At 44.3% G+C, this 26,357-nt stretch overlaps 1 protein-coding gene across 2 annotated transcripts in view; it reads left to right on the top strand.

Moving 5' to 3' along the window:
* Nucleotides 1–26,357, top strand: part of cemip (cell migration inducing hyaluronidase 1) — a 246,588-nt gene that overhangs the window by 122,609 nt on the left and 97,622 nt on the right. The window contains exons 2-8 of one of the 2 annotated variants that reach the window (XM_078530479.1): nt 5,051–5,215; nt 8,323–8,460; nt 15,431–15,572; nt 16,025–16,261; nt 16,694–16,873; nt 19,039–19,109; nt 21,764–21,859. In XM_078530479.1, coding sequence (XP_078386605.1) covers nt 5,065–5,215; nt 8,323–8,460; nt 15,431–15,572; nt 16,025–16,261; nt 16,694–16,873; nt 19,039–19,109; nt 21,764–21,859 — 1,015 coding nt within the window. In that variant the 5' untranslated portion in view covers nt 5,051–5,064. The remainder of the gene's footprint in view (nt 1–5,050; nt 5,216–8,322; nt 8,461–15,430; nt 15,573–16,024; nt 16,262–16,693; nt 16,874–19,038; nt 19,110–21,763; nt 21,860–26,357) is intronic. The other variant, XM_078530480.1, reaches the window with a different exon arrangement.

Genomic DNA, 26,357 nt, shown 5'->3' with positions numbered 1-26,357 from the left:
TAATCTTTGAGGGCAAAAATGTTCGATATGGCTTTCAAAATGCAAACAGATCGCTATAGTTGCTAAAGAATGTTCAGTTTTGCACATTTCTTATCCAGACTATGTTGGAATAAGTCTCATCTTGTTCATGAGAATATTAGAAATTAAGAAAAATGGAACTGTTATATACTTCAAGGCTTGCAAGTAATGCTAAAACAGTACCACAATCCTCTGAGGATTTATAATGTTGAAATCATGCTGTCATTCATGGCTTCTGTGCTGTAATGAATGAGGTACAAGTATAGCTGCTTTATTGTATAGACCTTATTAGGTTTGATTTAAGTATGGTCTCTATAGACTATACATTCCCATTTCTGAAAATAGAGACACTTAAAAACTAGTTGGTTTTAAAGAGCTCCATAAATTATAATCATGACTTATAAAGATTGGGTGTAGCTTACAGAACTGTAATGCAGAACCAATATAACCTTAGTCTATGTAGCATTGCACAAATGTTATCATTAATTTCTTGCATGGGGAAATTTAATTCGAAGTTTTTCAATCACTTTCTCTATTGCAGTCCTCAGATACCTAAAGTTGGGTGTTAGAAATTTAAAATTAAGGAGGAGACAAAGAACAGTCCCTTATTGCTGCAAGACATTTACACAAAAAAACCATAAATCAATTTAAGTGTTGACTTAAACGTGTAACTTGCTCCAAAGTAAACCCATTACACACCAAATTTAATTACAAAAGAGAAGCTTTGTTAATAATTTATGTGCAAAACTAGACAAAAGCTTGCTTAGCTTTTACTGTAGCTCTTGACTGGATATTCATTGATTCACTTTCAACTTCATGGTAAAAGTAGCATCATTTATAGCAAGTGTTTAGTAAGCACGCTGGTGATTTAGACTTGGTAAGTATTTACCTCCATTCAGGCTATGTAAGAAAATGTTTTCCCAAACCATCTTAATGACTCCCTCAGTGCGTGTACCATATTCATTTTTGATTGTTTTGGTCTTTTTTTTAATTAAGCTTGTGGAGATGCAGTGTTTTGTTAACATCGAATTACCTTTACCTTAGATTAGGGTAAGTACCGATACTCCAAGCCTCGTTTGCCAGCTGCGAGTATTGGGACAGAGGGCAGTGTTAGGTTGACCAGATGTCTTGGTTTTGCTGGGACACTCCTGGTTTTTCATTAAATGTCTGTGTCTCCACAATTTCCTGAAAAACAGTTCAAATGTCCCAGTTTTCACCTTTTCCCTTTTTTGTTAAATATAAACAGGGCCTGCGGAGGAAAATCGGTGTGAAAGCTCATCCTTCTTCCTGTACACGCCCATCACGTCGCACTGCATTGCCTGCAATGAACCTGTATCCCCCCCACCGCTCAACACCCCCTTTGACATCTCCAAGGGAGTGGTCGTGACCTTTTTTTGTCACCAATGGCTCCATTGCTGAGGCCGCCTTTTAAACAACCTATGGAATAGGGCTGCCGACTCTGGCTGAACTCTGGCAGATGTTTATCACATGCCCTCCCACCTTCAGCTGCCCCTCCCTCCAGACTCCTGTCACCCAACATGTCAATCATCACGGAGCCCCACCTTCCCAAGGCTTCTCAATGTGTCCCGGTTTTGACTTTTAAAAAATCTGGTCACCCTGAGCAGTGTGACTGTGATGTCCCGATCAGCATGACCAACAGATGAGGCTCTCGGCGGGAAGCCCACATGGAATAACCACCTTCTGATTCTGGAGACATTTTATTGTTTAAAAGCAGGAACTTCCTTCCGAAAACTTGGATTTTAAAACTGTTAAAAAATTTGCTTTTGGATGCTCTCCTACATTTAACATTTTTCTTTTGCACATAATCCATTAAAGCTCTGCAAACACATGTACACCATGTGACAGCAGTTTGAATGGGCCGATCAAGAGACTACGGTCTAAAGGTTTTCTTTATTTACTTTACAACAGCCCAGTTTTTCCCAGGGCCAATGCAGGGGGATACCCTAATGCATTCGAATCTGGCTACATTTGCGCCTGTAGCATTTTCTTTGGCAGGTTTTTAAAATTCAGAGTTTGTAACAGCGTTTAGTCTCGAGCATGAGAAGAATGAAGTAGTACATTCTCTGGAAACCCAATTAACAGAGGGAGTTCAGCAAATAGTCTAAGATAAAGTTCACCCCAACCAGTGCAGCTAAAGCGCAGTTTCCAGTCCATTGAGAATCAAGTGGGAATCTATTAATGCCAATTCATAGGTCAGCGATCTTCCATATTTTCTTGTGAACTGGTTCTCAGGCTGATTGCATTTAGACAGTAAAGTCACGTTTAAATTTTTACAGTAGTTGCTGAAAGATCAGGAGCCAACTGCTTTTGCTGTATGATGTCTGCTGTCACATGTATAATTCCAGTACTGTGTTTCAAATGTTTCGTTAAGTATATTATACCAAATAGTCTGAATTAGAATTCAATTTCTAAGCAAAATGATTGATGTTTAGTAGTCTGTGGTTGCATTCTATACAAACAAATTTATGTTCAATGTTAAAAATGTTCTTTAAGGTAAACAGACTGTCCCTGACATTGGTGTCTTGTCCCCCAAATTACAAAAGTAAAATTCTCCTCTTGGTGTTTACACCCTTCATGACATTGCCCTTCTCTGCCTCTGTAACCTCCTCCAACCTAACCCATCCCAACCTCTCCATTCCTCTGGCTGTGGCCTCTTGTGCAACTCCTCTTCCCTTTACCCTACAAATGGCAACCATGTCTTTATCTGTTGAGGCCCCATAACCTCCTTCTCTAAATCCCCATCACTTCTCCTTTTTCCCCATAAGACTGCCTGCCTCTTGGACAAAGCTTTTGGTCTACCCTTCCTTTTATCTCCATCTTTGTCTCCATCTCCAATTATGTCTTCGAGATAACATATGACATTAAAGACACTAGGATAGAGTCGCCGCTTTGGGTGCAATCAGCAATCCGGGCACACACTGCACCCAAAATTGCAGCACTTTTTGCATATTGCCAAATGCAAAGTAAGCTAATGAAATTGGACAGTATTTTAGAATGCATGTTTTATATGTGTTTTGCTTTAAAAAATGTTCCTCGATGTATTTCATTCATGTGGCTGAAAATGGGTTTGTCACATAAAATAAGCATTTTAATCAGAGTCTCACCCACACCTGTGAGCAACCCAATTTTAAATAATGAAAATAACTTTAAAAACCTATACAGAATGATTGGCCAGTTATAATGGCATTCAGTAGCCAGTTTCTTAGTAATTATAAAAATAAATAACCAAAAGCTTTTAAAAGGTGCTGATTGGTGTCCTTGGAACTTAAAATAAAAGGCTTCATTTTTGAGTCATTTTGAAGGCCTGTGAATGGGTACAATTAGCGGCAATGTAGTCAAGGTGATAAATTTGATTTGGGAGCGGGACCAGTTATGTGGGCTTGGCCAGGTTCCAGCACAATCTTTTTAAATTTGTGCAAAAGACCACGGAGATTGGAGTCAAGGTGAATGTTATCTGCCCTTCAAAGCCTGCCATCCTTTGCCCTGCGCGGTTTGGCCAATTTTGGGCAAATTGCGCCAAAAAAACCCCGTGCGGCCTACAAAAACTCCAGGCCACCATATAAATGGCAATATAAAAATGTGCAATCCTGAGTTCCCTGTGGGCTTTTTCTAAGGTTATTGCAGCAGTGTCTATAAAGGCCTTAATCTTACATTTCAGGGATGACCAAACAACTGTCCCCATGAGTCACATGAGGCTGAACCAAAGATTATGGTCTTTAATTGCATGTTACTGTTAACCTGCATACACCTTGAGTTGCTGACACTGATAGATCTTGGTGTTTTGATTATGAGGCAACGGAGTTAAAAGCAGCTGTTCCCAAACCCATAAAATAAAAGATATAGACCTCAGGTGCCTGGACTGAGAGCTGGAACCCACACATCCAGGCTGACCAACTGCCCCATATTTTAATAGATTGTCCCTTATTTTGAATGTTTATCCCTCATCCCTTAAGGAGTGCCTTTTGTGTTTTATTTCTAGGACAGCCTGTGGGAGACTGAGACTGGGAGTCCCCTCTTGGCTTTACCCCTTTGTTTTTATTTGTGAGCATGTAAACTCTGCCGTTGGTACCAGGGGCAGTAATGATGACCAGAAATGCTCCCCCATTCTTATGGTCACCACCCACCATCTCCCTTTAGCCAACTCCCCCGGCGCCCCACGGTCAAAGTGTCCCTTACTTTATTTCATAAGAATGGTCACCCTGCACATATTGGGCACACTGCCATACACCATCAGATTCTTCTATTCCTTCTTTCAAACTAATTTACTCCCATCTCTGTCTTAACTTTGGTCCTTACAATGTGCTTGTGAGCCTTCCAGCTGTAATGGAGAGGTGTTCTATCTCTGTCTGTATCCCATAAAGGATGATTTGAGTATGAGCAATTTGGGAAATTAACATCTTAGTTAATTTGGTGCCCTCTGGTTGTAATTGAGAAGGAAAGGATGATCACATTTGAAGGCATTAAACAGATGCGTGATAATGGCAACCTATTCCTTAATTATATTGGGAGCCCAGGTAAACTAGTTGTTTGAGGAAGGAGAGGACAATTTTAACAGGGCCACAAACTGAAAGCCTGCTCTTTACAATTAGTGTGTACAGTATCAGCACAACTGGCCTTTGGATTAATGCCATACCTGAAGTTCACTATAATGTCCCTAGGACAGCACTGGCGTAACATGGAGTGTGACTGTCCAGTCCCTCATATGTGATTCGAAATTTAAGCCTTCTGGTTTAGAGATGGAGATTTAATTTTGTGCCTGTACTGTTACTCACAATGTGCATTGCTGTTGAACACACAGGCTGGGATTTTCTGGCCCACATTCTCTGTGATGGGCTCTGAGAATCACTTTCAACTGATGCCTCATAATTTTAAATGCTTTCCTAAGCATCAGTATTGATCCAAACTTATTGGAATTCCATATACAACCTTACTCCGTGTAACAACATGAACAGCCCATTAAAAGTCAGATTTCTAATTTTGTAACTCATTATTTTTAATTTTTTTCATCCAGAAGTTTGGAAGTGAATGATCGGCCAACAACAGAAACCACTAGTGACTGGACATTTCATAACTTGTGGAACCAGGAGGAGCACAAAGAAGAAGATGATGATGATGATACACTTACTCTACAATATTGGATGGATCCTAGCCCTAAATCTGTCTGCGTTATTTGCAGGTATGTGAAGAATTGGACTGGTCAGTATAAGCGCTGCTGCTTAACTTGTGGCCCATGCAGACCTTATAAATTTGATTCGGAGCTCCCCACCACATCAATGTAGACCATTTACATTGGCTGATCCATCAGTCCGCTACTGAAAGAGTGCTGCAGTGTCGGAGACTGCATGCTTCGGCTGAGACATTACGCCATTGGCCTAATCGTTCTCTCAGGTGGAGAGGATCCTGATTGGCTAGCAGGTCTAGCAGTCCCAGCAGCATCAGAACTCAGTAGTGGGCGCTGCTGAGACTGCAATTGGACCCAGGGATGAAGACGACATGCATCCCACAGAGAGAGATAAGTCAGGGATATTGGACAAAAAGGGATTGGGGAACTTAGAGTGGAGGGGGGGTGGGGTGGATGGCGGGGGGTGGGTTGGGGAGGGGCTGGTTTTGGTGGCCAGGTGGGAAGCGACAAAAGGTGGGAGGCCAGGTAAAATCTTTGGTGGGGGAGGTGCCCCTGATGAGCACAGACCCCACCCCCACCTTTCCTTCCAGGCCTTTAACCAGTTGGGTGAATAAAAACAGCTTTCCCACTCTTGCCCACCCACCAAAGCCAACCCTATAATGGCACGGGCAACATAATGCTTGGCTTGTTAACAAGTCAATTGCCCGTTAATTATTTTTTAAAAAATCCTGAACAAGCTGCCAATTTTGGCACCGGACTGCCTGAACGGGTCGGGAGTGAGCTAGGCCTGGAATGTGCAGCCTGAGAGTGGGGGGGAGGCAGATTTAATCATAGCTTTCAAATGGGGATTGGATAATTAACTGAAAGGAAGAAAAGGGCTATGGGGAAAAGGTAGGGGGTTGGGAGTAGCTGAGTTCCTCTAGTAGAAAGCTGGCGCAGATGGGCCAAATAATAATTTTCTGATTCAATGGTTCTCCTGTAAGTTACTGTCCACTAGGAATTAGATTGAAAATGTACAAATTGATTTCACACAACACCTTTATGGCCAGCGCATGGAAGAGATATAATCCCATCACTTGGGGCTCCATGTGCAAGAGGTGAAAGACATTAGTGTCTAACCATATGTGAAACCAAGTGCCTCCACTTTATGTAGCTCATGAGCTGCAGGACTTGGAGTAGAATATTTGTTTTCCTTGCTGTGACTTTGCTTGGAATGCTCACTCAGAGTTTATTAATGCCTGTATAATAAACTAAATTGGCCCTTTCTCTCACTTTTCACTTGCTTTTTTTAAACTTCTTTCGCATTTGGAGGGATGCTCAGAATATCACTGAACATCGACAACCCAGCAGCTGCCACTAACTCCCGGCGTTCAGCCACTTCTTACACACAAGAACAACCTCTCGCTCGTGGATTAGCGCTGAGAGAACTTGCTTGTCTGGAATTGTTTGCAATGACCTAACAGCCATGAAATCAGAGGTTTTACAAGTAGAAATGTTCTTTGTTTGTGCCTGAAACACTGGGCTCATATTTGAGCTCGAGAAAATTGTGAAAGGAACTATTCTATTATTTTTTAAGTCCATGAAAATTGTGCAAAGGTTTTGCCATTGGGGAGTGGGGAGGCCCTCTTTGTCCTAGGTACCAGTTTACCATTTCACTTCACTTCGTACACAGGTCCCTTGTCCAATTTTAATTCACTATTAGCAATTATTTACTCAGTTCCTGAATGCTAAAATAAGAAACAAATTAATAACATTAAAATCATCATCAGTCTTTGGCATCAGTCTTTGGATTAGAACTATGTTGCAATGATTCAAATGGGCCTAATGGCCATTTTGAGTGCAAGGCAGAAATTAAATTTAGTCTAAACCAACTATTGCTCATTGAGATTTACTTACTTCACTCATGTTAGGATAATTTCCAAGGAGTAAAAGTTCAATTGTGCAAAGGAACAGTGTAAGCACGGTATCAGTGCATGATTACCTTCCTCAATGCTGTGCATGCGTATGCATCTGTGCACACCCCACCACACACCCAACCTCCCCCCCCCCACCACCCCCCCAATCCACACAATCTTATTGGACATAGCAAGGAAGACAAAAAGGGAGAGAGAGAGAGAGGCGATTTTAACTGTACCCGCCTGACAGGAACAAGATGAGTTGATGGTTAACATCCTCACATTGTTCCTGGCCACTGCCATTTCAACCCTCCGATTTTTAACATTCAGCACAGGCAAGCAGGGGGTCCCAACACAGTCTCAATAAATCTCCAATCTTGTACAATTTTAACTCAAAATCATGGAAGCCCCACCCTGTCTCAGACTAGCCAGCAAAGGCTGCTGGGATTGCTATTTGAGAGCTCCTGAAGCTGTATAAAAATGACTCTCAGTTGGCCTATGAATTCTAATGCTTGTTTTTTTATAAGGGATTATGCAATTGAATGAAATGTTTGTTATTATAAGGGATAATGTAATTGGCGGAATGTAAATGTAGTCAATGGTTTTATATGAATGAGACTATTTTTAAAAAATGAAGCCTGCAATAAACACTCGGAACTTTATTTAATCTCGGAATAAGCCCTGAGGTCTGCCCATGGTGGACACTGGGTGAGTTGGCATGGTAGGTATAAGAGCAAAGGGTGGTGGGTAGGGGGCATGGGTTGACATCTGTTGGTGCTAAGTTGCCATTGGGGCTATGAAGGCCTTGGTGGTGGGCAGAGGGGCATATGTTGGCATGGAGGGGGTGAGGGGCCATGGGAGGTAGGAGGGGCATGAGGTGGCATGGATTGTCATGGATGGGACATGGGGAGTGGGTGGGGGGGGGGTGAAGAGGCTGTGAGGGAGGGGGCTGTTTTACAGTTTTGGCGCCCTGTGGCAGACCTACCAGCCAGCCAGCCCACCTCCATACCCGGCATCCTCCTTTCTCATCCTGGGGTCGCCCGACCCAACACCCAGGGAACCCCGTTACCCCGGTATAGAAATCTGACCTTCTGGACAATTCTATCTCCCAGGTTGGATTTGTGAAGCTGGGAATTGTCCCAATTTGGGAGTGAAAATCCAAGCTGTAGTGCTTTAACGAGGATCAAGGTGATGGATTGAATGTGATGGGTTGTGGATTGAGAATCATGGATTATGGATCGACGGTGATATCTTTTGTGTTACAAGCTTGTCCTGACCAGGATCCAGACCTCCTCCACTGGAATCCCGGCCACAATAAGGAACATCGAGTGAACATTGGGCGCAATCGGAAACTGCTGCTATCTTCTTCTGCCACAGTCCATTCCATTCACATCTCTGATGGAGGTACATTTTAGTGAACTGTTTAAAGGCTTGTTCTGGATTTAATTTTTGTTCTAATATATATTTATATGTAATAAATTTGAAGTTAAAAAAGCATTGTTGCCCTTTAAGATTCACATAATTATAGTCAATGAAAAATGTGGATTAGATTATTTCTTTCCTTCACTAAAGCACTTGTTCTGCTACTTTTACTTTTCTAATGATGATGAAATTGGGCAGGATCCAAAAATGGTTATGGGAATAAACTTGCACCAGTTACTTATGATGCAGGTAAACGCTCACGAGTGGCGAAGGTCAGTGAATTCATCTTCAAATGCCATAACCCATCAGTTGCACCATACGCCTCACACCCTGCTTAATGCACCACACCCCACCCACCCCCTCACTCACTTACCAGGATCAACCTGGAGTCCAAGGATAACCCCATTTCTTTTCCTATAGCAAACTATCTTCTTAAACCCCTCACCCCTATCAGCTCTGCCCTCACCTCCAACAATAGGTGCGAGGAACACATGAAGTTCTTTGTTACTAACATTCAGACCAGCCTGTCAGCTGCCTCTGCTGCTTCCTTCCCTTCCACTCGCCCGCCCGGTCAAACTTTATCTATTGAACTCGCACCTTTCTCTAGTTTCTCTCCTATCTTGCCTCATGTCCTCTCCAAGCTCATCTTGTCCATGAGACCCACCTCCTGCTCCCTCGACACTATTCCCACTAAACTGCTGACCACCCAACTTCCCCTCCTAGTCCTCATGTTGGCTAATGGTGTTAACAGTTCTTTTTTCAGGTATTGTTCCTCTCTCCTTTAAGTCTGCCATCATCACCCCTCTCCTCATAAAACCAACGCTTATCCCCACAGTCCTTGCAAACTTCTGTCCCATCTCCAATCTTCCTTTCCTCTCCATGTTGCCACATCCCAAATCCGTGCCTACCTTTCCTGGCACTCCATATTTGAGTCCCTCCAGTCAGATTTTCACCCCTGCCACAATATCAAAGCCACAACACTTGATGTGATTGTGACAAAGCTAACCTTTCCCTCCTCATCCTCTTGACCTGTCGGCAGCCTTTGACACAGTTGATCACACAATCCTCCTCCAATATCTCTCCACTGTTGTCCAGCTGTGTGGGACTGCTCTTACCTGGTTCCACTCTTATCAATCTATTTGTAGCCACAGTATCATCTTCAATGGCTTCTCTTCCTGATCCTGCACTGTTACCTCTGATGTCCCCTAATGATCTATCCTTGGCCCTCCTCTACATCTTATCCACATTTGGCCCCTCTTTGCGACATCATCTGATTTTAATTTAGTGTTAGTTCTCACACATACACTGAATGTAACCAGTTCTAACTTACCACCACCTCCTCCACTGTTGCTAAACTATCAGACTGCTCATCCGCCATCCAGCGCTCAATGAGGAAACATCTCCTCCAACGAAATGTTAGGAAGACTGAAGCCATTGTGTTTGGTCCCTGCTCCAAACTCTGCCCACTGGCCCCAACTCGATTCCTTTCCCTGGCAACAGCCTGAGACTAAACCAGACCGTTCAAAACCTTGGGTGTCATAGCTGATCCTAAGGTAAGCTTCCAACCAGGTATTCACACCATTGCTAAGGTCGTCTATTTTCACCTCAGTAACCTTACCTGACTTCGCACCTGCCTCAGCTCATCTGCTGCTGAAACCCTCACTCGTGTAATATAAAAGCAAAATACTGCGGATGCTGGAAACTTGAAGTAAAAACAGAAAATGCTGGAGAAACACAGCTCTGAAGAAGAGTCATATGGACTCGAAATGTTAACTCTGTTTCTCTCTCCGCCGATCCTGCCAGACCTGCTCAGTTTTTCCAGAACTTTCTGTTTTTATTATCCTCATTCATGTCTTTGTCATTTCCAGTTTGACTATTCCAACCCACTCCTGGCTGGTCTCCCACATTCTACCCTCTGTAAACTTGTCATCCGAAACTCTGCTACCCATGTCTTAACTCACACTCAGTCTTGTTGCCCTATCACTCCTGTGCTCGTGGACCTACATTAGTTCCTGGTTAAGGAACATCTTAATTTTAAAATTCTCATCTTTGTTTCCCAGTCTTTCCATGGCCTCATCCCTCCCTATCTCTGTAATTTCCTCCAACCCCACAAGCCCCCAGGATATCTGCACTCTTCTAACTCTGGTCTCGCCCCTTATTTTAATTAATACACCTTTAGTGACCATGCCTTCAGTTGTCTATGCCATAAGATCTGGAATTTCCCTCCTTGGACCTCTCCACCTCTCCTTCTTCCTTAAGACGATACTTAAAACCTACCTCTTTGACCAAGTTTTTGGTCACCTAACCTAATATCTACTTATGTGGATTAGGCTCCATTTTGTTTTATTTTGCTCCTGTTAACACCTTTCTTAAGGGCATTTTCTTAAGTCAAAGGCACTATAGAAACATAAATTGTTGTTACCAACAATCTCTATCAATAACAACCCATACCTAACATTCATAAATTCACCTCATCCTCATGCACCTCACACCCACACGTCACAGCTTGCACACATTGCCAGCTATTCAACCATGACAGCCACATCACAGAAACGTTGAAACATAGAATCATAGAAAATAGGAGCAGGAGTAGGTCATTCGGCCCTTCGAGCCTGCTCCGCCATTCAATATGATCATGACTGTTCCTCTATCTCAATACCATACTCCTGCTCTCTCCCCATACCCCTTGATGTCTTTAGAGTCTAGAAATCTACCTATTTGCTTCTTAAATATATTTAGTGACTTGGCCTCCACAGTCCTCTGTGGTAGAGAATTCCACAGGTTCACCACCTTCTGAGTGAAGAAGTTTCTCCTCATCTCGGTCCTAAACAGCCTACCCAGTATCCTGAGACTGTGACCCCTTGTTCTAGACCCCACCCCCCAGCCAGAGGAAACATCATCCCTGCATCCAGTGTGTCCGTCCCTGTCAGAATTTTATACATTTCAGTGAAATCCCCCTCTCATTCCTCTAGCTTCCAGTGTATACAGGCCTAGTCGACCTAATCCCTCCTCATACGACAATCCTGCCATCCCAGGAATGCATCACATTCACTAACCTACCTCCCGTTCTCTTGTAGGACAAGGTGGCACATAACTGGAGACAGCAGCCCCTAACCAATGGCAGATTGGCACAGCTGCATGTCCTTCTCCCAAAGAAGGAGACAATGGTCATCATCATTGGATTGGCCATGACTGTGAGGCATTTGGTGATTTGAAACCATTGAAGATGATGGTATCCTCATGCTTAATCCTCCTTCCCACATGCTAACTTTTGCCTCATTCCACAATCCCTTCTGATTCACAAGCTGTGGAAACTCAGACTTCTGCCAACATGGCCCTAGATTCCAGTGTTCAAAGAGACATGCAAGGCCTCATAGGTCCAGCAATCTGTCCTCCAATAGATCACTAGGATTACTGAGATTCCAGCCTTGGGAACAGGGATGGGTCTGTGGAGCATAAGCCTGCTCTCCTCTCTCTGAATGACAGCATTCATCCATTTGCTCAGTTTGGGTTCTACCAGGACCACTCAGCTCCTGACCTCATTATAGCCTTGGACAAAATAGCTGAACTCAAGAAGTGAAATGAGAATAACTGCCCTTGACATCAAGGCAGCATTTGACCAAATGTGGTATCAAGGATCCCTGGCAAACTGAAGTCAATGGGAATCAGGGGGAAAACTCTCCACTGGTTGGAGTCATAAAGGAAGATGGTCGTGGTCATTGGAGGTCAATCATCTCAGTTCCAGGACATCACTGCAGGAGTTCCTCAGGGTTGTGTCCTAGGCCCAACCATCTTCAGCTGCTTCATTAATGACCTTCCTTCCATCATAAGGTCAGAAATGGGGATGTTCGCTGATGATTGCACAATGTTCAGCACCATTCACGACTCCTCAGATACTGAAGCAGTCCATGTCCAAATGCAGCAAGACCTGGACAATATCCAGGCTTGGGCTGACAAGTGGCAAGTAACATTCACGCCACACAAATGCCAGGCAATGACCATCTCCAACAAGAGAGAATCTGACCATCACCCCTTGACATTCAATGGCATTACCATCGCTAAATCCCTCATTATCAACATCCTGGGGTTACCATTGACCAGAAACTGAACTGGACCAGCCATATAAATACTGTGGCTACAAGAGCAGGTCAGAGGCTGGGAATTCTGAAGCGAGTAACTCACCTCCTGACTCCCCAAAGCCTGTCCATCATCTACAAGGCACAAGTCAGGAGTATGATGGAATACTCTCCACTTGCCTGGATGAGTGCAGCTCCCACAACACTCGGGTAGAAACTTGACACCATCAAGGACAAAGCAGCTTACCTGGCACCCCGTCCGTCACAAGAAACATTCACTGCTATCACCACTAATGCACAGTAGCAGCAGTGTGTACCATCTAAAGGATGCACTGCAGCAACTCACCAAGGCTCCTTCAACAACACCTTCCAAACCCACAACCTCTACCACTCAGAGGGACAAGGGCAGCGGATAGATGGGAACACCACCACCTGGAAGTTCCCCTCCAAGCCACTCACCATCCTGACTTGGAAATATATCGGCCGTTCCTTCACTGTCGCTGGGTCAAAATCCTGGAACTCCCTCCGTAACGGCACTGTGGGTGTAACTACACCACATGGACTGCAGCGGTTCAAGAAGACAGCTCACCACCACCTTCTCGGGGAAATTAGGGACAGGCAATAAATGCTGGCCTAGCCAGCAGCACCCACGTCCTGTGAAAGAATAAGTAAAGATAAATTAATTCTCTCATCACCGCTGCTTCTCCAATACACTTGTTGTTACCTGTCAGCCAGCCAGCCCAGACCTCTGTCAAGATAGTGAAGTCCATAGCCAGGCCATCAATGTCCAGAGCTGCTTGATGGCATCCTGCAAGGCAACCTGCAGTGTCCCCCAGTGATAGTCAGCAGCCTTCTACCTGCCATCTGTAGCCACTGGGGTAGCACTGTGAAGGAATGCTGGAATAGGAAAAGGCACACGGAAAACAGGCAGCACAAGGCTGATTAGTTGATGTCTGTTTGCAATATGACATGTTCTGATTTATAAATTTCCTTTGGAATGTTTATTTTGTGGTGGCTTTAGTTTTTACATTGTGGCCAAGCGGCTGCCATCACAGTCTGAAATGGGGGTGGGTGGGGGGTTAAAATGTGGGGCTGTTGGTGAATGGGAAATTGGGGTTGTGTTTACTGACATTGCCCTCGGATGAGATCAACATGGACAGCCCTGACAGAACGTGGCTGAGTTGATTGCCTCCTCCCTACCCCCCTCCTCATCTTCTTCCTCCTCAGCTGTTCGCAATACAGTTGGTGGCAAGGGCAGTGCCCTCATGATAGCCAGGAGGTGCCACTTGCAGCAGACCACTAGGAACCTGGACGTGTGTGGTTGTGGTCATCTCCGAATTGACATGCGATGCCTACAAAGCAATATGCACGCAGTGCGTGGGAACTGTACCATGGGGAAGGCTGATATCCACGGGCTTGCTCTGTTTGCTTCTCTCTAATCGAAGAGAATGAAATTCCTTTAATTTTCATGGAATACAGAGCCTCAGAAACCGCTCTCATACAACAGTGGACAACAAACTGGGGGATGTTGCAAATATTACCTGCTCCAGTCTGGAAAGAGCCTCACTAAAGGTTCATGGCCATGGTCTCAGCCATTGGCAGTGCCATCCCCACCGTGCCCTGAGGCTGCAGCTGCATCTGCAGCAGGTGGCAGATTTCAGTGAGGATGAACTTATTGAAGCAGAGAGGTCGGAAGCATTGTTCCTCCTTGAGGCCAAGGTAGGAGAATTTCTCCCTGAGCAACCTGGGCACATATGTCCTCCTGCTGAAAGCCCTTCTCCCCTTCCTCTCTCTACCTTGTTGAGTAGCCTGTCCTGCTCTTTGTCACCTCTGTTCATTCTCCCTGGCATGCTGCAGCACAAGGAAGACGCTCAGGACTATTACACCCGCCTGGGAGCAAGTGGTTTGTGCAGAACCCTTGAAGTCAGGACAAAGTCATACACTGCTCCATGTATACTTTAGCAGCATAATACTACTCTGAAAACTACCAAACAATTCGACAACCACAGTAAGAACTGCCAGGAGAGCAACTAAGCTGAACGTTGTTGATGATTCCTTTAACCAGTGCTGGTGTAGCGATGGGAGAGGGATGTACCCTTCCTCCTTCCTGCTGCTGACACATGTTCAGCTGTTTGAGGTTAAGAGATTGTGTTAGTTGGAGTGTTGAGCTCCAAAATGGTAGTGCTGATGTCGAATTAGCATTACACACTGGCCCGGATGGGAAATGTGGGCGCTTGTGACAATGTCATTCTGGAGGTAAACTGACACCCATACAACCAGAAAACCGGATTTCACAGCTTGTATTTTCTAAAATATTGTGTCATTTTGGATAAAACGGTAAAATCAGAAAAAGCACCAGTCCATCTTCGCACAGTAACAATGAATATCCTCAATAATTTAATCTGTGAAAACCATCTTAATTAAGTAGAGATAAAAACGGAAAATGCTGGAAAACCTCAGCAAGTCTTGACAGCATCTGTGGAGAGAGAAACAGAGTTAATGTTTCGAGTCTTTATGACCCTTCTTCAGCTCTGAACTCGAAACGTTAACTCTGTTTTTTTCTCTTCACAGATGCTGTCGGACTTGCTGAGTTTTTCCAGCATTTTCCGTTTTTATTTCAGATTTCCAGCATCGGCAGTATTTTGCTTTTAATTAAGTTGAGTTTTATATCAATGGAGTCCTGCAGCCTCCTGAAACCAGAGTTTAGAAAAAGATTTGAAAGGATGAGTGGAATTGGGCTGATTGGCTTGTTCAGTCGCGCAGCAGGCATGTGAATGAAGGGCCGAATGTCTTTAACGTGCTGTAACAGTCTATGATTTTCATAAGATCCATACCATTGGTCAGATATACACTTGTTCCATTATCTTCTGCTATAGGCAAACTGGTCATTTCAGACGCTAACAAGGAGCCTATTGTCCTTCGTACCCGAAGTATCCTTATTGAAGATGGCGGGGAGTTGCATATTGGCAGTGAGGACTGCCCATTTCAGAAAGATTTCACCATCATTTTATATGGAAGGTAAATAGAACATGAACAGGTTTCACAGGTCAGCGATGTGGATCTTCACTAGTCAGGGGCACATAGCAAGAATTTGGGCGCAGAGATCAGTACACTGCACGATTTTCTGTCCAGGGAACCATGTTGGGCGCATTGACTTCGGTACCAGAATCCCAGAAATCACAAGCCTCTGTGAATGTGTAAAATGGACAATATTGAGATATCCATCCTTCACTCCCAACTTTAACTTGTACTGACTTCAATGGGGATCAGAATGGGGAGAGGTGGGTAAGAAGCAGTTGAATAAATGACCTCCCATTTTATATTATCAAACTTAAAATGACTTCCTGTGCCTGGAACACGGATTCATAATATTTCTCCCATATAGTTTATGAAAAGTAAAATATCTCTCTTTTTTTTGGATGGAGTGCTATGCAGCTACAAGTTTCACTTCTGTATTATCTTATTTGAAGATCTGACGAAGAATCGGAAAGACTTCACAGCTATTTTGGGCTGAAGTACATTGGAGTAAGTCGAGGAGGGACACTTGAAATTCACGGTGCTCACAAACTGTCCTGGACGTTCCTGAACAACACCCTCCATCCTGGTGGGATGAGTGAGGGCGGCTACTACTTTGAAAGAAGCTGGGGCCATCGAGGCATCATAGTCCATGTCATTAACCGGATTGGAGAGGTAGTCCATTCAGACAGGTGAGTTTCGGCTAGCCTGTTGGCCTTTTTAGCCCAGATTGTCCATCTCGCCTGTGGTGTTCAATCGTCCTGCGTTTGATTATGTGGGTTTGTTTACTATTGACGCTCACTGTGATTGATTGGTTAAGTCTGGGTGTGGACTCAGAGAGAAGTAAACAAATTGTAGAAGAGCTGGAAGCCAGGGCAGAAGCACGGAGTAGACATTTAAAGCACTGTGAATAAAACCTGTTACACACATAGAATCTAGTGTCATTTCCCATAATGCACGGCCTTGATTTACGTCCGTTTGGCATGTTTGTACTCATTACGCTGATGGGCTTGTTGTCGGGTTTGAGTCTTTTATGTGCTGTTCTTGGCTGCTCTCAAGACGATTGATGACTTTAATACCCATATACACAATTAAGTACCTCTTTTGTTTTAAAAAAATCGCAGATTTGATACCTATAAAAGCAGAGATGAAAGTAAACGTCTCGCTGAGTACTTGGATCGAGTGAAAGAAGGCATGATAATTTCGGTGGCTGTGAATGATGAGGGGTCAGGCAAGCTGGATGACTTTGCCAAGACTGCACTGTCAAAGCTGGGGAGCAAGTATTTCAGACACCTCGGATTCAGGTAAAAAAATTTTAAAAATATAAACTTGAAAAAAAAAATGTCTGAATCATAAAGTTAAATTTACTACTTGGTGAACTTTAATTCCTCGATATGATCACAGTTGACAGTTCACCTCTTCATTGCTGCCAAGCAGGGAGTTCTGGCTTAGTGTAGTTCTCAATCAATGCTCCAAATCCACACTATAGGCCACCAACTACCCGAATTTTCCAAGTGCTCATAATCTTAATCCTACCATAATTATAGTTGAAAGCTGGCAGGAAGTCCTCAACAGCAAACATTAATAGGCAGTGGATTAAAAATAGAGTTTATTTATTGGAGTCAATCCAATCTAATTTAGTACTTTTTCCTCCAATAAAAGTTTGACTTCTCTTGCTTTATAGGCCAGTCTTTGGAGTGGCATTTAATATGGGGTTGCTGGAATAATTTCTGACTTGGAACTATAACACCGTTCCTTCACTGTTGCTGGATCAAAATCCTGGAACTCCCTCCCTAACAGCACTGTGTGTTTACTTACAACACATAGACTGCAGCGGTTCAAGAAGGCAGCTCACCACCACCTTCTCAAGGGCAATTAGGGTTGGGCAATAAAAGCTGGCCTAGCCAGCAACGTCCACATCCCGTGAATGAATAAATTTTTTAGAAGTCTATCTCAGACAGAGGGCATTTAGCCCATCCAGCTTACCCTTCAATGGAAATCTCAGATTGCCCCACCAGAGTAACTAATAGCCTCAGATTTTTTTTACATATACCTGTATTAAATTTTATTTTCTATTATTCTGACCACTTGCAAATATTGTGCAGGTACTTTTGAATTCCCCGGGGCTTCTCTGTCAGACACCTATTTCTTATGTTCCCCCTAGTTTTGTATCATCATATCCTTCCAAATCCAGATCACTTATGGACATCTCAAATGTTAGCCATCTGCCTACCTTAAATTTGAGTAACTTCTCTAGCTTTGTTTCTCTTTGAACAAGAATCTTCTTAACGTGTCTACACACATTTCTGTTCAGCTTCCCATCCCAACATCTAAACCTCTGTGAAAACTGAGGAATAGCGCTTAGTGTCCCTGCCATTCCTTTATGCTGCACGTGGGACTGCATGTGATTGTGCAGGGTAGTGTGTGATGTGTAATGCCAGTGCCTGCGTCTCTGTGTCAGCATTAATGGCACTTGCTCAGTGTGCCATGCGGAGCGTAGCATACAACTTCACTTCAGATTGCCTGTTTTCACCAATGCAAAGACACAATGCAAGTGGACAGCAAGCTCTGTATAGTCACATCATCAGAGAATTAACCTGATCTACTGATGTTAGGCGATGTGACACAGGGTCATGATCGGTAAGGTTTAATAATTTAATCAACATAATCCGATAGCCCCCATTTAATGGAGTAGTCAGAGATGAGATGCACCAGACTGGAAACAGAGCTGTAAGAGAGAGCTTGCCCTTACCAAAGACCTTTTCACTAATTGGGCAGCATTACATTTTGTTGTAGTTTAAGTTTCTTCTGGAGTCAGATGTTTCAGAACTGGAATAAACATCCAGGTTAATATTTGGTTGTCTTCTGTATATTTTATTTTTTTAAATTTTGAAGGCCTATTTGAGAGGATGGGTTTCCAATGCTGGCAAATGTTTATTTTGATCTGGTAGTCTTAAGCAACATTTTGACTGAGCCCATTTAAAGTCTGCCTTAAAAACAAACTCTTTCAATTCAAGTTTCAGCTGCATCTCAGTTGGTGGCAATCTCACCTCTGAATCAGAAGGTTCCACTGCGGAGACTGGAGCACATAATCTAGGTTAACTCTCCAGTGCAGTACAGAGAGAGTGCCACGCTGTCTTTCAGATGAGATGTTAAACTGAGGCCCTGTTTGCTCTCTCAGGTGGAATTAAAAGATCCTGTGACACTATTCTGAAGATGAACAGGAGGGTTATTCCTGGCGTACTGGCCAATATCTATCCCTTAATCAATATCACAAAAAACAGATCATCTGGGCATTATCATGTTTCTGTCTGTACGAGCTTGTGTTGTGAAAATTGGCTGCCACATTTCCTGCATTACAACAGTAGCTACACCTCAAAAGTGCTTCACTGGCTGTAAAGTACTTTGGGACATCCTGTGGTCACATAAGGTGCCATATAAATGCAAGTCTTTCTTTTTAAATTCAAAGGCATCCTTGGAGTTTTATCACTGTAAAAGGTTCGCCTGAATTCTCTGCTGAAGATCATGTTATTTATCAAGGTAAACAATGAGAAACGTTCTACAAACTTATTATGATCAACTTTAAAATGATAAAGGATGAGATTTTATAAACTTGCAAGTTTTGTGTTTGATTGACAAAAAAATCTAAGGGTGGAATTTTACACCGGCGGCATTTTATGGTCCCGCCGTTGTCAATGGTCTTTTGAACGACTCAACGCATTTTACAACGCTGCCCGTTGTACTGACGGTGTCGTAAAATTCTGCCCTAAGGTTATATTTTCCGATTGCTTTCTCCCAGTGGGTGGGGAATGTCAGGAAATTCAAACTTGTAGAGGATCTTGATAAGACCAGACTTGGAATATTACAAATAGTTCGGGTCTCTAAATTATAAAAAGGATATGGAGGCTATATATGGAAAAGGTGCATTAAGAATTCGCAAGGATAATGCCAGACTCCATGGGATGTGGGTGTCACTGGCAAGGCCAGCATTTGTTGTCCAACACTAATTGCCCTTGAAATGAGTGGCTTGCCAGAGCCATTTCGGAGGGCAGTTCAGAGTCAGCCACTTTGCTGTGGGTCTAGAACAGGCTTGTCCAATCTTATTGAATGGGATGGGGGCACAATTCCAATTTTTTCTCACTCAAGGGGCCAATGAACAAATTTCAGAAAAATAAGATTTGGCCCAACAATGAACTGAATTTCAAGAAAACCGTTGAGGTATTAAGAAAAGTAGCAAAACTAAAGCAATGTCATTGCAATGAATTGTTAAGTTTAAAAAAAGAGTAATCAATAAAAATGATCAGAGTGTGTGTGTGTGTGTCAGGGTCAGGCTCACTCACTCACCCTCACCCACTGTGGGTGGGTGTGTGTATGTGTTGGTGCGTGCTGGTGAGAGTGAGTGAGTGAGAAACCTGAGACTGGGAGTAAGACAGACACTCACTTTCACTCCCACACACACTCACGTTCAATCCCTTACTCTCTCACTCCCTCACGCACACACATACTCACACACACAATCTCTTACACCGGCCAGCCAGCCTCTTCCCCATCCCCCTCTTCTGACCCTGGCTTCCGCGACGTCTCACTCCCAGGCCTCGCAGCCAGACTCTCCTCCCCGGGGCTCCCGACAGCCAAGTTCCCCACCACCACCACCACCCGCATCCCCGGCATCCTTATCCCCCCCACCCCTCAGGCCCCTGACACTGTGGTTCACCACCACCCCCGCCCCTACCCAAAGGAAAACCCCTTTCTCCCCAGCAGACTCACCGCCGCTGGTGTTTGCTGCACCTCCAGTCACAGATTATTTCTCTCCCACATCACTGGTGAGTCTATCGGCAGCAAATGCAGGAGAGGAACGGCCTGTAATTGGAGGAGCAGCTCCTTGCAGAATCTTACACTCTACTTACCTTTCTAACCAACATTTTGAAAAATGGCTTCGGGGGCCACAATCCAGCCCATGGGCCACCTGCTGGACAAGCCTGGTCTAGAGTCACATGTAGGCCAGACCAGGCAAGGCTAGATGAAGATGAAGGGACATAAGTGAACCAGATGGGTTTTTACATCAATTGATGATAGATTCATGGTCACCATTACTGAGATTAGCTTTCAATTCCAGATTTATTAATTGAATTTAAATTCTACCAGCTGCTATGGTGGGATTAGAATCTGTGCCCCCCAGGCCATTAGTCCGGGCCTCTGGATTACAAACTCAGTGACGTTGCCATTAGTCCCTATGATATACTTACCTTAAAGGCTGAACAAACTGGGTCTTTTTTCCTCTGGAGAAAAGGCAGCTAAAGTGTAACCTCATTAAGATCTTTAAAATAATGAAAAGGTTTGATTGGGTTGATGTAGAAAAGATGTTTCCAGTTGTGAGGGACAACAGAACTAGGATCCATAACTATAAAATAGTCACTAATAAACCCAGTAGGGAATTGAAGAGGGTCTTCTTTACCCAGACAGTGGTTAGAGTGCGGGACTCTGTATTACGAGGAGTAGTTGAGGTGAATAGCATAGATGCATTTAAGGGGTAGCCAGACAGTACATGAGGGAGAAAGGAATTATAGGGTATGCTGATAGGGCAAGATGAAGAAGGGAGGCCTGCGTGGAGCATAACCACCAGTCTAGACCATTGAGACCGAGTGGTCAATGTTCACTGACAAAGAGATGCCCCATGTTATGAAAAGGATGTGCAGGCATTGAGAAGGTGCAAAAAAGATTAACAAGGATAAAACCAGTATTGAGAGGAGATACTGACGAAGAGAGGCTGAAAGGGCTGGGGCTCTTTCCTCGATTTGGCCTGTGTTGTAGATCCGATGGAACTCGATGTAAATAGCGCTCCATTTTCTATTCATTAAACTATATGTTTGGCTGAGGGAGCCCCCTGGTGGTGAGACCCCACAATAGCAGGTGCAGTTGGAAAGTGTACCCTTTGACCCGTTCGAACTGGGCGCAAGATTGGCACAACCCTCAGAGAAACAACCTAAATGGAAAAAGTTATGGTGGGAGTTTGGGAGAATCTCCATGGACATTCAGGACCGCTTGCTGAGGACTATTTCATAAAGAAATTTCTTGGAGAAATGTAGTTGTCATTGAAGCTTTTATGGGAAGAACTCGCAATGGAAAATCTTATTTTACATTTAAGAGCTAAACACAAGGTTTTGAACGGAATCAATTTGTTGGTAATCTCACAGGAGCAAGAGGATCTGCTGCTGCGAAAGTGTTTAAACTTTTCCACACCTCTGACGGGAATCACTTTACCGTTGGTTCAACAAGCGAGTGGGTACAAGGTAAGAACCAGATACTGTCAATGTTGCCTTATTTTATATTTCTAAAAAAAATCTTCATATTCCAAAGCCCTTGATAATTAGAGCATGATCCAGGTATCAGGTTTGAGCTGACAAAAAGCCAAATGAGACTGGGTTTCTGAGTCAAACTGAAGGCTGAATCTGTAAAATTAAAAAACCCAGTACTTCTATCTTCACGGTAGTGTCCTATCGACTGTAGTGAAGCCCATGAACAGTGGCAATATAGTGCGTCAGGACATGATGTTCCTGAATACACTTGTTATATATTGTTTGTAAATATCTGTAAAGAGCTAGGAGCTAATTAACTACAAACTAATTGTTATGTGTAAATGTCTCAGGAGGCCACATTTCATGGCTGAACTGGAGACTGATGTGATGTGTAACAGAACCTGTCCAAACCGGTCCTTCTATCGTAAACAGCAGCGTAGCAAGTTAAAGATACATAGTTCTGAACTTCCCAAGCTTCGTGTGATTATTATCAACATCAGACACCCAAAAGACAAGGACACACAGCAGTCATAGATCTCAGCCGTGGCTCAGTGGGTAGCAATCTGAATTCTGAATCGGAAGGTTGTAAGTTCAAGTCCCCACTTAAATACGTAACTTAGGCTGATATTTCACTTCAGTACTGAGGGAGTGCTGCACTGTTGAAGGTGGTATCTTTCAAATGAGACATTAAAGAAATCTTTCGTGTTGATGCAAAAGATCCCAAGGTCCTGTTTGAAGAGGAACAGTGCAGCTCTCCTGGTGTCACAACCAACATTTAGTGACCAATTATCAAATTATCTGACGTTTAACCCATTATTGTCTGTGGGCGCTTACCATGAACAAATTGGCCGCTACATTTCACTACAGTAAAGAGTAACTATACTTCAAAACTACTTCATTAGTTGTGAAGTACTTTGGGATGTCCTGAGATTGCCTAAGAACTGTTTTGGAAAGGTAGTCACTTTTTAGTGTCGGAAACTTGGAGGCAAACTTGTGCACCTTAAAATCCCACAAACAATCGTTTGGTCGAACAGAAATTGAGTATTGCTGAGTTAGAGACGTGATGCTGAAGCTTTTCATCCTGCACTCATCAGGACAGATTTGCAAGAATACCAAATATCAAAGGAAACAACAATTTATACTGCATGAGAAAAGGGTGCTGAATGGTTGACAAGTGGACTCTAGTTGAGGTGTTACCATGGATAATGCACCGGAGAACAGTTAACCCCCAAACTTTTGTTTCAATTTAAAAAAGACATGTCGACTCTGATTGGGGGATAACTGTTCCCTGGTACATTCTCCATGGCAACGCCTCAAACCGTCCACCTGCCAACCAATCAGCATCCTGTTCTCATGCAGTGTAACTTGTTGCTCCCTTTGAGATTTGGTATTCTTGCAAATCTGTCCTGATGAGTGCAAGACACAAAGTTTTGACAGCTTGTCTTTTTTAAGCACTACTCAAGTTCTGTACCACCAAACGACTGTTTGTGGGATTTTAAGGTACACAAATTGGCCTCCAAGTTTCCTACGCTGTAAAAGTGTACAGTGCAGAGCCAGATCTTCAGCTTGGAGGCATGAATCGGAAATCAGAAGATTTCTTGACACCACGATCCTGCCTCCTACCTGGGAGTGCCTGCCAACGCTATTTTGATTGTGGGGCAGCAGGGAAGGCCTGGAGTTGGGCCTACTGCCAGAGACGGAGTCAGGCCGATGACAACATAGCTAGGTTAAAAGGCTCACCTCCAATTGCTGAGACATTGGCCCTTTATGGAAATGAGTGTGAGCACCCCCCAAACCCTCACTCCATCTAAACCCCCTCAGCCCCATCCCTCTACAGCACTCCCCAGCTCCCCCATAACTCCCTCACCCCTCATACTATCCCATACCCCCACTGCCACTTCCAAGCGCCCATACCACCACATACCCTCCATGCCCCACCCCCGCCCCCAATCCGCTCACCCAACATCGACTTAAACAAAACTCACCAGCACTATAAAAACATTCGGAAGTCTTTGGAAAGCTCATAACTCTTTCTGACTCAGAGGTAAGTATGTTAGTTGTGAACCACAGACTGTATCTTCAGTTTTTCAGAAGATCCAAGTTAACTCCATCGTGTTGTGTGGCACGACCACCGTGCTAAATGGGATAGATTTCAAACAAATCTAGCAACTCAAAACTGTGCAACCATGAGGAACTGTGGGCCATCAGCAGCAGCAGAATTGTACTCAAACACAATCTGTAAACTCATGGCCTGGCATATCCCACACTCTACCATTACCACCAAGCCAGAGGATCAACCCTGGTTCAATGAAGAGTGCAGGAGGGCATGCCAGGAGCAGCACCAGGCATACCTAAAAATGAGGTGTCAACCTGGTAAAGCTATAACACAGGACTACTTGCGTGCCAAACAACATAAGCAGCAAGTGATAGACGTAGCTAAGCAATCCCACAACCAACAAATCAGACCTAAGCTCTGCAGTCCTGCTACATCTAGTTGCGAATGGTGGTGGACAATTAAACAACTCACTAGAGGAGGAGGCTCCACAAATATCCCCATCCTCAATGATGGCGGAGCCCAGCACATTAGTACAAAAGATAAGGCTGAAGAGTTCACAACAATCTTCAGCTAGAAGTGCCGAGTGGATGACCCATCTTTGTCTCCTCTGAAGGTTCCCAGCATCACAGATTGCAGTCTTGAATTCAATTCACTCCATGTGATATCAAGAAATCGCAGAAGGTACTGCAAAGGCTATGGGCCCTGACAACATTCCAGAAATAGTACTGAAGACTTGTGCTCCAGAACTTGCCGCACCCCTAGCCAAGCTGTTCCAGTGCAGCTACAACACCGGCATCTACCTGGCAATGTGGAAAATTGCCCAGGTATGTCCTGCACACAAACAGCTGGTCAGATCCAACCCAGCCAATTACCATCCCATCCGTCTAATCTCCATCATCAGTAAAGTGATGGAATGCATCAACAGCATTATCAAGCAGCACTTGCTTAGCAATAACCTGCTCACTGACAGTCGTTTTGGATTCCGCCAGGGCCACTCAGCTTCTGACCTCATTACAATCTTGGTTCAAACACGGACAAAAGAGCTGAACTCCTGAGGTGATGTAAGAGTGACTGCCCTTGACATCAAGGCCACAATTGACTGAGTGTGACATCAAGGAGCCCTAGCAAAACTGGAGTCAATGGGAATCAGGGGGAATACTCTCTGATGGTTGTAGTCATACCTAGCACAATGGAAGATGATTGTGGTTGTTGGAGGTCAGTCACCTTAACTCCAGGACATCACTGCAGGAGTTCCTCAGGATAGTGTCCTCGGCCCAACTATCTTCAGCTACTTCATGAATGACCTTCCTTCTATCCTAAGGTCACAAAATGGGGATGTTCGCTGATGATTGCACAATGTTCAGCACCATTCGTGACTCTCCAGATACTGAAGCAGTCCATGTCCAGATGCAGAAAGACCTGGACAATATCCAGGCTTGGGCTGACAAGTGGCAAGTAACACTCACTCCACACAAGTGCCAGACAATGACCATCTCCAACAAGAGAGAATCTAACCATCGCGCCTTGACATTCAATGGCATTATCATTACTGAATCCCCCACTATTAACATCCTGGGGGTTACCATTGACCAGAAACTGAACTGGAGTGGCCATATAAATACTGTGGCCACAAGAGCAGGTCAGAGGCTAGGAGCCTGCAATGAGTAACTCACCTCTTGACTCCCCAAAGCTCGTCTAGCATCTACAAGGCACAAGTCAGGAGTGTGATGGAATACTCTGCACTTGCCTGGATGAGTGCATCTCCTACAACACTCAAGAAGCTCGACACCGTCCAGGGCAAAGCAGCCCACTTGATTGGCACCACATCCGCAAACATTCACTCCCTCCACCACTGTCGCACAGTAGCAGCAGTGGTGTACCATCTACAAGGTGCACTGTAGGAATTCACCAAGGCTCCTTAGACAGCACCTTCCAAACCCATGACCACTACCATCTAGAAGACACATGGGAACACCACCATCTGCAAGTTCCGCTCCAAGCCACCCACCATCCTGACTTGAAAATATATCGGCCGTTCCTTCACTGTCATGGGTGAAAATCCTGGAACTCCCTCCTAACAGCACTGTGAGCACCACATGAAGACAGCTCACCACCACCTTCTCAAGGGCAATTAGGGATGGGCAATAAATGCTGGCCTTGTCAGCAAAGCCCACATCCCGTGATTGAATAAATAAAACCCTCCTGGACAGCAGCTGATGGCCGTGTCTCTGGTGGTGGAGGGGGGGTGGGATGGTGGGTGGGTTATAACAGGAGGCCTCATGGGCTCTCCAGGCCCCTGCCAAAGGTGGCCCTCAGTTGAGGGCCCATCCTGGTGGAGCCCTCAATCACCTCACAGTTAATCATGCCGGCTGGCTATCTGCTGCTGCCGGCTGGGTACTCCTGCTGGTGTTGACCTGCTTCGACAAAGATTGCCTG

The sequence above is a fragment of the Cetorhinus maximus genome, chromosome 26 (assembly GCF_964194155.1).
Source record: "Cetorhinus maximus chromosome 26, sCetMax3.hap1.1, whole genome shotgun sequence".
Classification (NCBI taxonomy): domain Eukaryota; kingdom Metazoa; phylum Chordata; class Chondrichthyes; order Lamniformes; family Cetorhinidae; genus Cetorhinus; species Cetorhinus maximus.
The sequence above is the reverse complement of the archived record's forward strand: the minus strand, read 5'-3'. Positions and strand labels throughout refer to the sequence as shown.